This window comes from Hyposmocoma kahamanoa, unplaced genomic scaffold (genome assembly GCF_003589595.1).
Source record: "Hyposmocoma kahamanoa isolate Upper Pololo Valley unplaced genomic scaffold, ASM358959v1 98159, whole genome shotgun sequence".
NCBI classification, from domain to species: domain Eukaryota; kingdom Metazoa; phylum Arthropoda; class Insecta; order Lepidoptera; family Cosmopterigidae; genus Hyposmocoma; species Hyposmocoma kahamanoa.
In genome coordinates, this window is record NW_020655506.1 from 1 (window position 1) to 18,051 (window position 18,051).

The following is an 18,051-nucleotide window of genomic DNA, read 5'->3' on the forward strand; positions in this document are numbered from 1 at the left end:
TATTTTGCGTCGTATGATTGCAGCTGCGACTGCATCGCGATTGTATGTAAAATTATATAAACTATTCGCTACTGTATAGGTAGCTACTAACTCCCTGCACACGCTGCTAAGAGTCACCGTGTGTAATCGCTTCAATGCGTTGAGTACAGCCATTGACCTACCAGCCTGCCATTATGCGCTTCTTACTAACAGTAGTGCCGTGAAAGAGTTCATCCTGGGTAGTGCTACAACCTTATTTATTTCTGCCGCGAAGCAGTAATATCAGCATTACTGTGTTCCGGTTTTGAAGGGTAAGGTTGCTGGTGAAATCACAGGCACCGGGTCTTGTCAACTTATGTCCCAGGGTGACGGACGAAGTGGCAGTGCCCCTCAGATCTTTGCAATTTAAAGCTCTGAGTGGCATTGCAACTTGTACGTCCCGTCACTTAATACAATTTTTTTTTAACTTGTTATAAACGCCTTGTATACTTGCAAGAGCAATTAACTTTGAAATTGTGGCCTTGCATACATACCAATTGGCACTTAATTCTTTTGCACAAAACATAAATCTTTAGCCCGGTTTACATTTTCATAGAGTTTAAGTAACAGTGCCTCATTAAGACAATCTATGAAATATTATAAAATACATTGATTATTTTTAAGCTGTATATTACCCGCGGTAGAAAGCACGAGCCCGATGGCAACGAAGGCTAAGAACACTTTGGAAGACATAATTCAAACACTTTCAAGCAATAACTGTGTCCCGATCTAATTACAAGTCTCTATTTATATTAAAAATTATTTAAGCTATCGGTCCTTTGCCTTAGTATTTGTTACGAACACAAAGAAGCTAAACGATAGCGACTAAGTGACCTTGAAAGTCAATAGTAAACAATTTTTTTGACTGATAAACCATAATAGTGTGTTAGATAGTTTTAATAAAAATAATACCTACGATTTGCCTACGCCTACGTTAAACAACAAACAAAACTAACATTTTAAATAAATGCGCACTTTCAAACTGACCGCAGTAAAACTTTGGCTATTGCGATTGGAATTGTTTTTACGTTATTTATCAAGAATATAATAGATACGACATAAAACATAAATTATGTTACTAATATTAAAGGTTTACGAAAGTACATAAATTATTAATAAAATAATCATCCCTTTAAAACACTTAAAATGACTAAAATTCCTGCTCCGTATCTCGCGCCATTTTCCTGTATTATAGTTCTGGAGCTCACTTTGTTTCACAGTGAGGTAAAATTTGTTGAAGTATTTTTGCATGATGTTTTTCTTAAGTCTTAAATTAATAAGCACCGCTCAAAGATTAACGAAGATCAAAATAATCATGCCGCATTATTTCGAGCACATCTCGTATTATATCAATTTACATACACCAATTTCCAATACGTACCTAACTACTTACGAGTAATTAATAATTATTCATTGAAACTTGAGAAATTGAGAAAAAAATTGCAACTTTTCGTATTCACCAATTTTTTCGTATTGACCAATTCACATTGAAGTTATAGTGGACTGGACTACAACTAAAGCTTTATAAACTGTTTATTGAAAATGAAACCTTATTTCATTATATATCGTTCAATTTAGAACTACAAAAATGATACATTGTATGACTTACAGCATGGTCGCGTGTAATCATAATTTTATGCCTTAGCTCCTGGACAAATAATTGACATTTCTTCAAAATGTCATAAATACATTCGTTTAAATTAACAAAATGTTTACAAAAAATTCAAACGTCGCGATTATAATAAAAATGTGAATTGAATGGGGGTAGTTGTTTTAATATTTGTATTCTGAATTCAAATGCACCTTCTAATCGTTCTTTATGTCGTCAGCTTTCTCCGGGCACCGCCTCAACTCTTGGTAAGTTTTATTCCCTGCATTTATCATGATATTTTCCATAAATTTTCTTAATTTACCTTCAATTCGCAATAGACATTATAACGTACGTAGATTTTCGTAAAAAATATGTTTTCCTTAAGGTTTGAAATTCGAAAACGGACTTTAACGGTTCCACGATGGAGACAGAACTGGTACATCCCCTTCTATGTATTCCTAAGAAGTTCACGAACCTTGAAACCAACTGTGAGATATCCGATAATGTTTTCATTGAGGTGAACATCACGTCTCCTGACACTGAAGGTAATGAAACTTGCATTTACAATGGCTTCTGTAATATCAAACTGGTAGGAGACTATGATGTGCAATATAAACCTCAGGAAGTGACCCTTGAAGACCAAGACAATCAAAATATATCCATAATCATAACGGAAAAGCCAACTACTCCATATGACTCTCAAGTGTGGATAGATCCAGCTACAAGTCCATATGTTTATAATCGGTATGATGGAACCGGAACACAGGAATACTCAGTGTGTACTCAAACAAGGACTAGCCATATTATGTTTGAACAACATAACACATACATAACAAAAAATGTATATAATTACAAGGAAGCAGTCCGTTACAGTTCTTACGATGAAGTTGAGGATGTAAAGTTGAAAAGGCAGGAGAGCTGTCAGCCGGTGAGATCTTCGGACTTAAATATATATAAGGAAGATGAATTTGAATGCGGAGTCTTTTTGTCACATTTACCTGAGGAGATAATGAATGAGAAGCAAAACCGTGATATGAAGGAACGGAAATATGTCAATGTTCAAAGTGATAATGGGGCATTGAATCAGTTGATGTCATCAGATATCCAGTCAATGTCAAAGCAAAGGAAGACAATACTGTATTTGGGTCCAGAGCCACGTAACGGACAGACTATCCAACAAATTGCATATCACGATCCGGCTGTGGGGTGCCCAGGCCTTGCTAGTGAAGTGGACAATGAAGTTAGTGTTTGTAAGTAATTGTATATATTTATTGAATATTTTTCATAGTCTCAAATATTTGTTTTTAGTGTACATAGCAGTCACCAGATATGCCAAAAACCCTCATCCAACATTCAGTAATAATTGGTGCACTCAAAGAAATATTGAAATAGTGTAAAGTGGCTTAATTATGCACATATCAAATCTGTATTAAGTTTCTCAACTACAGTAGGTACAATCAATTTGTAATTAAAAAAAAAATTTTTGAAATTACAGGCAGTGGGACTTGTAAACTTATGTCTCAGGGTGACACAGTGGCGGTGTCCCTTAGATCTTTTTGACTCAAGGCTTTGAGTGGCACTGCAACTGATGTGGACAGGGGTGTTGCTTACCACCAGACATATGACTTGTTCGCCCTGTCCTTGATATCATAAAAAAGTCGTGGCACAGTGGAAACTAAGCAAATCTGCATATATCGTGTATAATGCAATTTATCTAGTTACTTCACATTTTATGCTGAACCTCATGTCAATCTATTCCATCAATGAGTTTAAACATTAATTGAAAACCTCAGTGGCAAACAGTTTGCATTGTGGGCATTGAATGAAGAAGTCCTCGGTTCGATTCCCGATGTTTAAATTGTTCTGTACAGTGTCCGCGAATGAGTTTTGTTGCCCTGATTATTATTGTTTTAAAAATGCATAATTAACCATTAGTGTAGACTGCCTCCGTGGTCGAACGGTTACCACACTGGACAGCAATGCAGAGGGCCAGGACCGGAAAAAATATTTGTATGGCCTACATTTATTTCTCTTGTGAGTTTAGGTGTAATTTGTGGTCTATGTGTACATAATCTAAGGTAATCTATGTGTGCATTATTATTATAAAAAAAAATCTTATTCAACCAAGTACATTTTACGATTATTACGATATTTGAAATATTATCTATAATTATATTAAAAGAACGAAAAGGGATTACTTAAATAATAATATGTATTAAAGTTCTTTTTTGCTTATAAACTAGAACTTTAAGAAATAAAAGAGTGTGATATTATCTCTAAAATTGAGTAAATTGTGGGTCACACTAAGTATTTACAATCAGAACTCTGTGTTGAAAACAAGTATTTTTATAATTTATTAATAACACTTGAGATTTTATTTCAAGTCTATGCCAAGACTTAACAATCCAACTCCAATGTCAAGCTATGATACATTCATGACCAAGCTACGATATACATATACCTATGTGAATTGCATATAGTTTAATAAATGTTATTTAAAAAGTGACCTTTTGTATAGTTTTCAGTTGGCTCAATTGTGCCAAATTATTAATATAATTTTTTCTTATCTATTTTGTTTCTATGTGCTTAACTTTGCACAGATGGCGCCACTTGTAGCATTTTTAAACGTGGCTTGATTTATAGCGATGAATACTTTGTATGTGAGCGAATATTTGTTTTTGCAGATGACAACGAAGACAATGTTATTCCCCGCCAAAAGAAATACCAATGCGCGAACTGTTTTCAAATATTTGACCAAATATCTGAGTTTCGCGAACACATGGGCAACCACACTGGGGTCAAGTACAATCGCCATCAGAAGTCGGATGCTGACGAGGCTGTTAAGTACATTTGCACCGAATGTGGCAAAACCTTAAAGAATCGTGAGAAGTTCGACACTCATTGCCTTGGTAAGTTTAAATACAACTTTTTACCCGACCACGGCGCAACCAAGAGGAGGACAATGTCTAAAAACATATTCTTCGCTACTATGGCTAGTTATAGTGTTGAACAAAAGTCAGTTTCATCATTCAACTAATAATAGCTGTTTTTTTTTTTAACGCACACACTCAACATAGCGCCGCACTGTGTCGCTATGTTGTCCCTGTGTCGCGGGTGCCACACAGACAACCACAAATTACACCCAAACCGCAAGAGAAATAAATGTAGGCCATACAAATATTTCTCCCGGCCCGGGAATCGAACCTGAGACCTCTGCGTGGCAGTCAGGCATGGTAATCGTTTGGCCACAGAGGCAGTTATTATTTAATATTATATAATTGGAATTTGTCCAAATTTTTTTAAAGTTTATGCTTCATAGTAATATTACTAAAATACAGTCAGCTTCAAAATAATGAGAGCATTCAAAGTCAAAAAAATACCTGAAGTTAGTAGAAATGTAACCTCATTATTCTTTTTTTAATTTATTTATTTACTCATATTACAATCATTAATCTTTACTTGGCACTCTTAAGCCTGACAAGGTTTGTCTGAGTGTTGCAACCCTTCGTAACATTGCAATTATACATTTATAATCTTACGCGTATAGACAACATTTTGTTTTAACAAGGGTGATAAGCGACACGCCTATCCATAACAGTTGCAGTGCCACTCAGAGCTTGAAATCGCAAAGATCTGCCACTGCGTCCGTCACCCTGTCTCAGGGTTTTTTATGACACCAGTGACGGGACAAACAAGTCGTGTGGCTGCTGATAAGCGACACGCCTATCCATAATAGTTGCTGTGCCACTCAGAGCTTTAAATCGCAAAGATCTGCCACTGCGTCGGTCACCCTGTCTCAGGGTTTTCTATGGTACCAGAGACGGGACGAACAAGTCGTGCGCCTGGTGGTAAGCGACACGCCTTTGCGCCTATCTATGGCAGTTGCAGTGCCACTCAATGTTTTAAATCGCAAAGATCTGAGGGGCACTGCCACTTCCCTCGTCATCCTGAGACATAAGTTAACAAGTCTCACGTGCCTGTAATTCCACCAGCACTATTACCCTTCCAAACCGGAACACAATACTGCTTGGTGGCAGAAATAAGTAAGGTGGCAACACTTAGGGAAGTGTGAAAGAGTTCCCTGTCAAAGATCAAGGAGCTCTACTCCTACTAATTTTATGGTCAATCCTACACGTACAATTACAAAATAAATAGAATTTATTATGATATCATCAACATATGGTGTAACAAGTCCACATCTGCAAAATTACAACTTTTGAGGAGAGAGGTTTTTCACAATTAGGTACATATATGTTTTGTGTAATTCGTATTATTTTTATGACATTCATGTGATAAAAGCACCTATGACATTATATATTATAGCGTTATCTTCCCTGTAGTATTGTTTTAGGTAACCAGATATTAAAATCATCGTCATCGTTAACTTATTTTTGGGTTAACAACATTGACTTACAAATAAATGGACGACGGGTCTAATACAAAAACCACGAAAAAAATGTCCCAAGTCAACCTATTTAAACGTAGTGACATGTAAAGGAATATGAAAAAGCTAAAACGTTGAATTTAAATTGTAATGTCATCGCAGTACTGTCTAATTTTGCTTGCTTCGCTGTCAATCGAACAAACGAAGACTAAAGCGTGAATGACGCTCTGTATACGATTTTAACGCCCTATAAGTTCGGACACTTTTTAGCGCGGAGCCGACGTCCATATAATTGTAAGTCAATGGTTAACAAAATAGTTTTGTGGCATGAACGCCTAAGATATTTCTCTAGCAAAAAATGGTAAAATTATCACGTTAAAATAATAGTTGCTTTAAATAATGGTCTTACTAAAAATATATGATACACCTAAGGATATTGTCCAAGGAATGTGCTAATGTGTTACATGATAGGATGTACGTTATCCGATCATATAAAATCCTAAAAACAGGCTAAAGAAGAAGCCTAAAATTAATTATTTATCTAATTTTGTACGTAACTTTTATATGGAGATATTTTTTTGAAGTAGGTACTACAGACAACCTGCAAAATTTTGACTTTGAACTGAAGCCCTATTAGTTATTAAGTTAACAATTTATCCCAATATTTGTAAATTGCCCAGCGATTGAACGACACCTGATAAAAGAATCAAAATTTACTTTTGTCTAATAGTTAAAAAAAAGTATAGTTTGTAAGTTATACAATTGACATAAAGTTCATTAAACTTCCATTCCATTCACTTCCATTCCATTCCGCATCAATGTTAATTGAGCCTTTGGTGTTTAGACCGTTCTAATTGTAAGTCGCATAGGGTTGAATTTAGATTATAAGTAGGAAGTGAAACTATTTTTTCTCAAACTTATTTGAGTGTGTAGGTTTATACAACATACTCGCAGACTGAATCATAAGTGTCTGTAGAAATAGCATGACAGTATATCACGAAAAATATGAACATAATCAATCCGTTTATACGTTCCAATGCTGGGCACGGATCTCATCTCTGGCGAGGGTTTAGGCATAGTCTATCCTGGCTCAAAGTCCACGGTTTGGGGACTTCACAATTTTCCGTGGGTTGTGGCTGTGAACCTTTTTCGACCTACAGGTTTCCTCACAAAGTTTTCCTTCACTGAAAAGCTCATAGTAAATTTAAAATTAAACTTTGCACATAACTTCCGGAAACTCAAAGGTGCGAGCCCGGATTGAAACTCACGGCCTCTGTTAGAGAGGCTATAATAATAATAATAATAATAATAACGCTCACACTCAACATAGCCCCGCACTAGGGAAACCCTGTGTCGCGGGTGCCATGGACACACACATAGACAACCACAAATTACACCCAAACTCACGAGAGAAATAAATGTAGGCCATACAAATATTTCTCCCGGCCCGGGAATCGAACCTGGGACCTCTGCGTGGCAGTCCGGCATGGTAACCGTTCGGCCACGGAGGCAGTTGATAGTTCAAATCAAACTATTAGACCACCACAACTTTGTAAATATATAAACGAAGTTTATTATTATGTGTATATAAGGCTGTTGTATCCCACTGCTAGGGAAAGGTAGCCCTATCTACCGACCCGAGAGATAGGATATTCCGGCTATACAGACTACAGGCTCGCCGGCTAGACCAGGGTACGGCGGGGGTCCGGGCCAAGCCCTCCGCTAGCGATACGCCTTCATGGGCGTCTCTGGCGGACTCAGACTTGGGTATGGACTCTCCGGAGTTTGTGGTGAGCTGCAGAGACGGACATGTTTGTCTGCCCCGGTGCTGTGGCCGGGGCGTCTGTCTCGTGCGCAGCTAGCGCGTCTTAGTAGCGGTCTAGTTGAGGGCCTGAAGCGAGGAGACGCGCGGGACACGTGAGTTGCCCTTTAAGTTGGAAGCTATGTCCAGACATTGTCGCAGGACACTGTGACCGGCATCCCCGGCACTAGCCCGCAGAGTTAGTAGAGAGATAAGTTAGATATCCTCCAGTCCCTCCAGCCCCTTACGTTATTGGGAACTGGAGAGACGCCGTTTTTCGGCGTCGGGAAGTGAGCTTGCCCTACAGCTCCGCCAACAATGAGGAGATTTGGTAGTGGACTTAGAGTCGACGGCTTAGCAGTGGCAACCGCTAGTTGTGCAATGCGCAACGGGAAATGAACGTGCCTACAGCCCCGGTACGTCGAGAAAATAGGGAGGTTACTGTACGTGCACCCGGGCGGTTCACCCGAGGCAATAGCCCCTTGAGACAAAGATGAAGTCAGTGACAACGGTCTGTGACAACCCTGTACGCTGGCGGATCTGGGGTCAGACCCTAAACTTATAAGGTTCCTGTACGCGCACAGGTTATTATGCTCTTCCCGCATAACCAAGAGGTTGATAGGGAGGGTCACTATAAACAAAACCTTTTCGGTGCAATCGGTCTAGTTTTCCGATCGGTCCACTTTCACTAATCGTCTACTTTCCCGATCGGTTCACTTGTTTTTCCCAATTCGTCTGTTTCCTATTTAATCTACTTTCCTGTTTGGAAGATATGGGGTTGCTAGGCACAGAATTCTTCCTTTTCCACTTTCCATGATATAACCTTATTACAGATTTCAAAATATGAGGCCGACGTAGTACAAGGTCCACAGAACCTCAAGCTTAATATTTAAGATTTACATTCAACTCAATGCACCTTGTGATAATAACGGTCCTAAGTCCGAAGTGTCAAGGATTGATGTGCCCTCGATTGTACCACTTTATTTATTATGATGTCACCGCTAACATTATAAATTAAGTAAACAGTGAAAGGTGATTATTAGTCATACTAATAATCATAATTAAGTTCTTTCAAGTTTGCGCGATTGATACATATTGCAAATGACACTATTTTTTGGGATCTAAATTGCTAGTATTTATTTTTTAAACAAACCGACGTTTTGGGCCCATTACAAGTCCATGGTCACGACTGACTGAGATGGTAAAGTCATCAACCAGTTATAGGCCACAAAATTGGGTTTGTTTGAAAAAATAAATACTAGCAATTTTGATCCAAAAAAATATTTTAATTTCTTATAAATAATAATAATTATCAAATTTTTTTTCTAAACAATGTGTGTTTTACATGTATAGCTAAAATCTATCCACTGAATTCACTCACACATTCATAATTTCTCGAATTCCTCGAACGACGGTAATACCTATTAAGGGTTAAATATTACATCATTGTTTACTCTGTAGACATCATCGCGTGCGACTCCACTATACGAAAAAGAAATAAATACACTTTCATATTTTTATTATATTAAGTGACGGGACGAGCGAGTCGTGCGCCTCGTGACACGCCTATCTATGACAGTTGCAGTGCCACGACGAGCTTTAGTCTAAGGGCAACTACAACTACACCGGTCACCATGAAATACAAAGTTTACAAGTATTTTTTTATATTAAGTATTTATTTATATCAAGTGACGGGACGAACAAGAAATAAGACACTCCTGTCCATGGCCGTTGCAGTGCCACTCAGAGCTATAAATCACAAAAATCTGAGGGACTACCACTGCACCCGTCACCTTGTGACATAAGTTGACAAGTCTCAAGTGCCTGTAATTTCACCAGCATAAGGATGTTGCAGGATAAGGATCCTTCAAAACCGGAATGCAAAAATGCTCACATTACTGCATTGCAGCAGAAATAGGTAAGATGGCAGTATTTCCCAGGACGAACTCTTCCACATGCCTTTCATCCAAGGAGCTCTAGTGCTACTAAGTCTCATGGAGTTCACCCTTCAAAACTGGAGCGCAGTAATGCTCACATTATTGCTTTACGGCAGAAATGGTGGCTAATACCTACTTCTCTGGACGAACAAGGAGCACTACTACTGCTGAAAACAGAAATGTTTTACTTTCCACGTCTTGTTTGGTTTTTATAGATTTTTTTCAAAACTTTTTTAGGTCACGGCGATCCGGAACTAGAATGCAATAAATGTCACAAAGTATTCGCATCAAAATTCACTCTCCGTGTTCACCGTAAGATCCACAATCGCAAATTCCCTTGCAAACATTGCACAAGATCTTATTCCCACCTCGAAGATATGCGGGCACACATGATCAAGAAACACTTTATGTTTATTTGCGACCACTGCGAATATATGACCGAGGATTACGCGGATCTAAAAACCCATCAGCAGTCACACGAAAGTGTTTATATGGCTTCCAGCGAAACAGAACTAGATCACTCGTTATTCGATGACGTTACGAACGACAGCGATATTATACATCCGTCTGACCGCGATTGGAAGTTCGAACGTATTGAAAATTTCACCCCGAACGATATGGACCAGGAGCACCAAGACAGTGTAGATGATTTTAGGGATGATGAGACAGATATCATAATACGGGATCCTAGAGATATTCATGATTCTGAAGACATCCAAGGTGAAAAACAGGATGAAACTGATGAAGCCCACGAGGCATGCTATGACAATCGGAGTGGCGATTCGGTGATAGCTAAAGTGATGTCCAATAAAGCTTTTCTGGGTAAGAAGACTGCGAAAAACAGGAGGTATAGCAAGGTGTGTTATAGTAATAATAAATTTAATGTTTATATTTAATATCTATATTTAAAGAAGATTTAGTTTAGCACGATGGCGCGTGAACGGTTGCGTCAACGGCGAATCGGCTCAATGCGACAAGTGTGGTTAAACACGATTGCAACGAGACGATTCCGTGTACGTACTTCAGTTTAGTACAAGTGGACGTTAGCCGTATTAATAAATACATCTCAAATGGATCAGGATCTTCTTTACTTATTTTTAACCGACTTCAAAAAAGGAGGTTCTCAATTAGCTTGTTTTTTTTTGTATCAATGTCACGCGATTGCTCATTTTGTGAACCGATTTTAATGATTCTTGTTTTGTTGGAAAGAGGGTGCCTCAGTATTGGTCCCATTTACATTTCGAGAAAATATTCCATCTCTTAAGGGTTGCAAGCTAGGGGATGAATCGGGTTTCGCGCACTTTCCGGTAAATCTTCAACAAAACTTGGCAAATAGATGTAATTCCACATACTTATGAGGTCGATTTTTTATATTGAATATCGTCACTTTATTGACGGCGAAAAACCGTTTGAACCTAATACAAAGATGTGCAAAAAGCACATAGAGAACTCGGTAAGGTCTGCTGACTCTACGTAGCTCAGTTGGTAAGAGCGGCGGCCCCGGTGTGGCAACAGACTCTGGTTCGAGTCCAGCCAAATCAAAGGTTTTTTCTTTAAGTTGTTCGATCTTTATAAGGATCTTTTTTATTATTAAATTACGCTTAAATACACGTCAGCGCCTAGCCATGCTACGGAATAACGACGTCGGGTTGTTTTGCTCAACAATTCAAGTTTTAAGCAAGACATTAAATTAAAGTTTGAGTTTACTTTGTAATTTCTTGCTTAAGCTTTGTTCTATAAATGTCAACCTTAGAATATCTCCGGCTGGGTCAATGTGGAAAAACGAACTTTTGTAAATTGTCTCGAGTCTTTGTACTGTAGTAGTTTCCGATTACCATAACACAAGTACTTTAGTTATGGAATTGGAGCAACGTATGTGGTGTTGTCTTAAAATCAGTTTTTTTTTAATTGGACAGTATGGTTAAATCCGAAACCATAGAAGATACAAAAAATTGTCTTAGGAACAATTGACTTACAAATAAATGGACGACGGGTCTAATACAAAAACCACGAAAAAAATGTCCCAAGTCAACCTATTTAAACGTAGTGACATGTAAAGGAATATGAAAAAGCTAAAACATTGAATTGAAATTGTAACGTCATCGCAGTACTGTCTAATTTTGCTTGCTTCGCAGTCAGTCGAACAAACGAAGACTAAAGCGTGAATGACGCTCTGTATACGATTTTAACGCCCTATAAGTTCGGACACTTTTTAGCACGGACCCGACGTCCATATAATTGTGAGTCAATGTTAGGAACCATTAAATGTTTTCTTGTGAAAACAATTTCAAGCGTGAGTTCTACAACTCAAAATGAATAAAATTGACCAACATTTTTTTTCGGTGCTGATCGACTCATTTTAATGTAAGGATCATTTTATTGTATTGTAAGAAAAAACCGGGACAGCGGAAGTTGGTCAAATTTAATAAAAATATTTTTAATACATAAAGATATGACTAAAGTGTCAATTTCCAGGTGTGCAACGTCTGCGGCAAAAGCTTCGACAGGATAAGCGACCTTAAGCGTCACCTAATAGAGCACGTGGTCCGGGTCACTTTGGCCAAGAGTCCAGTCAACAAATCCGGCATACTCAACCTACAGTGCGAAGTCTGCAACGCGTCCTTCAACTTCGTAGACAGGTACAAAGCTCACTTACGAGAACACGCGAAACTAACTATATACAAATGTACGTTCTGCAACAAATCCTTTAGCGACTCGTCAAACTTTTCTAAGCACAAAAAAATTCACGGCGCGATCTACTTCCAATGCGATATATGCCAACGTAAATTCAACTCTAAAAAAATGCTCATAAGGCACATCGATTACCATAACACAAATAACCCTATTCCTTGCATGTATTGCGACAGGGAGTTTCATTTTGAATCTATGTTAAATAAACACGTAAAGAGTGCGCACACAAAAGAGATCTGCAGTAAATTTAGGTGTCGGTTTTGTTTTAATTATTATAAGACTTTGAAGGAGAAGTGGGACCACGAATGGTTAGTTCACAATGTAAGAAAGATGGTTGTAGATTGTTTGATTTGTGACAGTAAGTTTAGGAAGTATGCGGAATTGAAAAGACACTGTTCCGATATACATAGAATTGAAATTCCGCCGGCAAAGCGATTGTTGAAAACGAAAAAGAAGAAGTAAACATTTTTTATTTAAAATCATTTATAAAAACGCCATATTTATATATTCTTTAAGTTACAATTATGTTAAGAAAAACTATTTTTTTTATATACATATGTAACGTTATCTTTGTGATCTCTATAAATTATCTTGCGAGAGCTAGAATTTTGAAAAGATATAAAAGTATGAAAAAGGCTGTGGATTTGTGATTTTTTTTCGTCTATAAGAATATGGGATGTAGGTAAATATACATAAGGACTGAAATTGAATTTCACCAAAAGTTTTTACATTTGTTTTCGTATTTATTATTTTGTTTAGGTGTTGATCATTCATACTTTGTTTTTCATGATCGTTTATAAAAAACTTAACTGTATAATTTGTTTACCATCGATTTCTAATTACAATCACGGATCAGGTAGTTATTATACACCGTATCGATATTAAGACCGTCAGAAGCTTTATGTCAATGTGAAAAGACCGAAAAAAACGTGCATTGTGCGTCTGCAGTTCGAGCGGGAGCTAAGAGACCTTCCACACTAGCGTCTTTCAAGCGTCAGCGTCTTGCCAACACACGCACTGCGTCGACACGACGTCCACGTGGCGGCGACGCAATGGCCAGCACTGAGCAACTACTGAATAGTGCCAAACGTCGGGTATACGCCGTCCCCATGCACGCCCTTTTCATTCTTATTGCATTGTCATAAAGTTTTTTCGGGCGGCTTAATTCGATTCAGCGTTAATAAGTGCGATGGCTCCTTCAAATGAGGTTTTCTATATGTTTTTGTGTGTATTTTTTAATATAGAAGTAGTTTCCGCCATAAATCGTTCCTAGAACCAATTGCCTAAAAAGGTTCATTACTTTCATATAAATATAGTTGTATAAGCTGTTACTTTTGTTATTTCCTTTTTTGTTAATAAAATATTTAATTTAAAAGTATACTTTACTTTCTTAACAGTAACTTCTGCTTTCATACTAACCAGCAGCTGTGCAGTTAAAACCAGAATTAGTTTGAGTAAACCTGACACACATATTATCGCGCCTGTTTACCACCGATATTTTAGTAGCAGTAGAGCTTCTTGTGAAAGAGTTCGTCCAGGGAACTACTGCCACCTGACATATTTCTGCCGCCAAGCAGTAATATGAGCATTACTGCGTTCCGGTTTGGAAGAATAAGGGTGGTGGTGAAATTACAGGCACATGATAGGCTTGTCAACTTATGTCTCAGGGTGACAAGCGCAAATGCAGTGCCCCTAAGATTTTTACGATTTAAAGCTGAGGGGCACTGCAACTGTTACGGATAGGCGTGTCGCTTACTATCAGGTGCATGACATGTTCGTCCCGTCACTTAGTATTATAAAAAAAAGAAAAAAGAGATGGCCACAGACCATGAATCTCGGTTACTACGCGCCGGACTGCTATACAGAGGTCCCAGGTTGGATTCCCGGGCCGGGAGAAATATTTGCATGGCCTACATTTATTTCTTTCGTGCGTTTTGGTGTAATTTGTGGTTGTCTATACGTGTGTTCATAGCACCCGCGACACAGGGTTTCCCTAGTGCGGGGCTATGTTGAGTGTGTGCGTTATTATTATTTCTACATGACCAAATCATCGAAGCATCCCTATATACCCTGGTCAATTCATCATCTTTCGAACCAGAACGCTCTCTTACTACACTATAAATAAATACAAGTTCCAGACAACCAGACCCATTGCCTGGTTTCAAACCAGGGCATTCCCTGAACCATGAGTAACAGAGTCACAGAATTCACAACATTCTGGGGCACAACAAAGAAAACCTATATTTTTATATAATCTAGTGACGGGACGAACAAGACGTGCGCCTGATGGTAAGCTGCACGCCTGTCCATAACAGTTGCAGTGCCACTCAGGCCTTTAAATCGCAATGATCTGAGGAGCATTGCCACTGCTCCCGTCACGCTCAGACAAGTTGACAAGTCCCATGTGCCTGTAATTTCATCACCAGCCTTTCCCTTCAAAACGAGAACACAGTAATGCTGGTATTACTGCTTGGCGGCAGAAATAGGTAACGTGGCAGAACTTCTCTGCTATTAGTACTACTAGACCAGAACCAAACTACGTAGCTATCCCTTCAACGAGCATCTATTGATTCTCACTAAATCAACCAACCTTCCTATAACCTACTTCCATAGACTTGTATTTACAGAAATATTTAAACAACCACTTGAACTAATGGGGATCTCAATCATAAAACGTCACAAACATTTTTCCTTTTTTTTTATATTGCTTGTTCACGTTTCGTATACATTGGTGGTCATGATTCACTCACGTCGGACAATGTGTGGTGACCGCGCAATGGACGACGGCTGAAATTCAGTGTTGCCAGGCAAGGCCGTGGTCGCGCGCATGCGTACAGCGGCTCGCCACAAATGCCCGTAGGAAGAAGTGATATAAGTTTGAAATTTATGCTTTTTGTTTTGGTGTCTTTTCACATGGACGGTACAGAATTAATAATCTTACGACTACAGTAGGGGTAATAATTACAACAAATACATGTAAGGGTAATAATTAAATACATTGTAGCTTTAACGTAATTAGTTAATATAGATATCGTATTATGGGTTGTATAATTATTATTATACATTATATTTATATGTACATTATGCATATTATATTGGGGTTTAAGCCCTTTAAGATAGACTGCTATAGATCGTCGTTAGTATTAGAGGGCTTTAGAGGCCTACAATAAAATATTGGCAATCAACAGAAGTGTTTTTAATTAATAGTAAATAATGACGAAAATCGATATATTAACACGTTCCCTGGCATTAATTTGGATTTACTACATAATACTGTAAACACAATTACAACGTGTAATTTCTATGCTAATTCTAATCGTATTCTAGTCTCATGGATATTTTTTAAAAATAATGTTAAAACCATTTATGACATTGGGATTAGTTCTGTTGTGTAAAACTTAATTAACGAACGTTTTTGTTATGTAGATATACATATAGATATATAGATAATTTTAAACTTGGTTTTGGGTTACATACGAGAGGATAATACCTCCCTCTGAAGTCCCAGAATGATTAAAAATAAATTATTATTCCCGTACTATTTCCTTGCAGTGTAGTTAAATATCAGGGTTCGACATTATCAAGCTCTTTTCTTTTGATAATTATCATGATAACTATCAAATAATTATCCTTACTAGTCTATGGGTTTTGTCTCTTTAATTTTGACTAAAAATGACAAAAAGTAAAAAAACTATAATAAATAAATACATATTGCTAGCGGTAGTATTTTGTTCCAATTAATTTTGTGAATATCAAAATATATTTACCAAGACAATTTTAGTGATAATTAAAAAACTCTGTTAAATATACTAGGTGTGCCTATTTTGAGATCAAAATCTCAGATTTATTACAAATGATGTGTAACCATGAGACATACCTCGATTTGAGGTTAAATGTTGTTCGATCACTAATTCTAATTCATAATCAAGGATGACTACGTTATTAGGCAAGGTGAAGTTCACGCTTGATTACCTCCATTAAAACAAATATTAGCAAGGTATGTTGTTGTTAGACAATGTTAGTTTATGCGATAACGCTGAATTACTCAATGTAAACATAAGTTTTGATGAAAACTAGGGGTCGTATTCCAGAACTCTACTCAATGCTCAAGTCAGGATTTGAGCAGACTTGAATATGATTTCAAGCACTGGAAATACGACCCTAATGGCAAGGACTTGAGTATGATTTCTAGTGCTTTGAATCATACTCAAGTCCTGACTTGAGCATTGAGTAGAGTTCTGGAATACGACCCTAAATCTTCAATTTAAATTAGTTTCATAATAAAATAAGTGCATTGCTCTCTTGGCAAACAAATTATCATTCTTTAAAAAAAAATTAGTTACAGAGCAAATTAGTGTAAAATTATTAATTTCGCAGTTACATCGCGTACAACAGACCGCAAAATTTCCAATTTTCCTACAACCGGTCGGCAGAGATAGCCAGTCTTGTCGGCGACACCGAGCGCGCCGCTTGTTCGTGACGCTAGAACGCGTCACACGGCAGAACACACTTATCATTACAAAATACACAACTTAAACACCAAACAATTGCTATTCTATCCAGTGTGATTGTGATTTCTTTATTTTTAAATAACATTTTGTGGCAAGCTTACACCGCGGATTTGCAGTTTTGAGGTTAGTATTCCATGGCAATTATAATAATCTTTATCTGTCACGTTTCAACAATTCAATCTCATATTTAACGTCTCGAAAACCATACAGGGTTTGTTTTTACTGTGCCACTGTTATTTGCAGACGATCGTTAGACTTTACTGCTTGCTTTAATGCTTTAGTTTTTTGCTCTACAAGAGTCCATTAATGCGAGAAACTGAAGCATTTCTTTGTCTAAACAAATACGTAAACCATTAGGAAAACAAGAGCTCAAATGTTTGGAATTAGTATGTAAACATTTTCAAAGCACGAATTCTATTGTTACAATCTGGTAATAACATTAAAAGTCCTTTGTTCTGTAGCTGTAAAAAAAATACAAAGTGCAAAAACTTAATTCAGTTACATAAAACTAGAAGTACTTGTACCGCACGATACATAAAAGCCAATAATTAAATTTAAAACAACGCCACCTATCGGTGTTATTACTAACGTTATATTAAATTTATCGTAAAATATAAAATAATAACAATGTCTGCCTTGAAAACAGTGTTCATAATATCCTTGATTCTTTTTTAACACTTTTATATAAAGCAAGATGTTTATGTACATATTTATGGGTTATTAAATTGGCTGGAATCTATACAGTCAAAAGCATTTTTATGGTCTTGCTAGGCTATAATGGTGATTGCAGAAAGGTGTCTAAGTAGTAAACATTTTTATGTTTTATCGGCATACCGATTCGTCATTACATTTGTTACTAGATTTCCCAGCAGGTGCTACTGCTGTACATAGGACTTAAAATAATGATTTTCTTAATTCATATAATATTGAGTTCTAAGGTTTTAGTATCTTTGGTTTTTCACACAAACCAACCTTCACAGGTCTAATGGTCACGGCTGACAGTCAGTTTCACTTACTATAATATCGCCATAACCGCTTGGAAAGGGCAGTAGCCACGAATTACGCAACAATGCTGTCCTACCTTTACACTGACGTAGTATTACAATATGATAATTGTT

General features: G+C 37.3%; 1 protein-coding gene across 2 annotated transcripts; it reads left to right on the forward strand.

The window, feature by feature from the left end:
• The first annotated feature begins 1,849 nt into the window (after nt 1-1,849).
• On the forward strand, nt 1,850-13,754 carry LOC113238754 (oocyte zinc finger protein XlCOF28-like). 2 transcript variants are annotated; one of them, XM_026475589.1, is made up of 6 exons: nt 1,850-1,875; nt 1,995-2,859; nt 4,294-4,518; nt 9,969-10,588; nt 12,207-12,370; nt 13,371-13,754. In XM_026475589.1, the coding sequence occupies exons 2-6, from the start codon at nt 2,031-2,033 to the stop codon at nt 13,384-13,386; spliced, it is 1,854 nt and encodes a 617-aa protein (XP_026331374.1). In that variant the 5' UTR covers nt 1,850-1,875; nt 1,995-2,030; the 3' UTR covers nt 13,387-13,754. The 2 variants fall into 2 exon arrangements, with proteins under 2 accessions (XP_026331374.1, XP_026331373.1); XM_026475588.1 differs by lacking the exon at nt 13,371-13,754 and having other exon boundaries at nt 12,207-13,306.
• Nucleotides 13,755-18,051: the final 4,297 nt, after the last annotated feature.

What these genes read in the sequence shown, in the direction of transcription:
- LOC113238754 (XM_026475588.1), top strand. Translation starts at nt 2,031, where the DNA reads ATGGAGACAGAACTGGTACATCCCCTTCTATGTATTCCTAAGAAGTTC. An exon ending in GGACAATGAAGTTAGTGTTT is followed by an intron (nt 2,860 to 4,293) that starts GTAAGTAATTGT and finishes TTGTTTTTGCAG; the next exon opens with ATGACAACGAAGACAATGTT. An exon ending in GTTCGACACTCATTGCCTTG is followed by an intron (nt 4,519 to 9,968) that starts GTAAGTTTAAAT and finishes AAACTTTTTTAG; the next exon opens with GTCACGGCGATCCGGAACTA.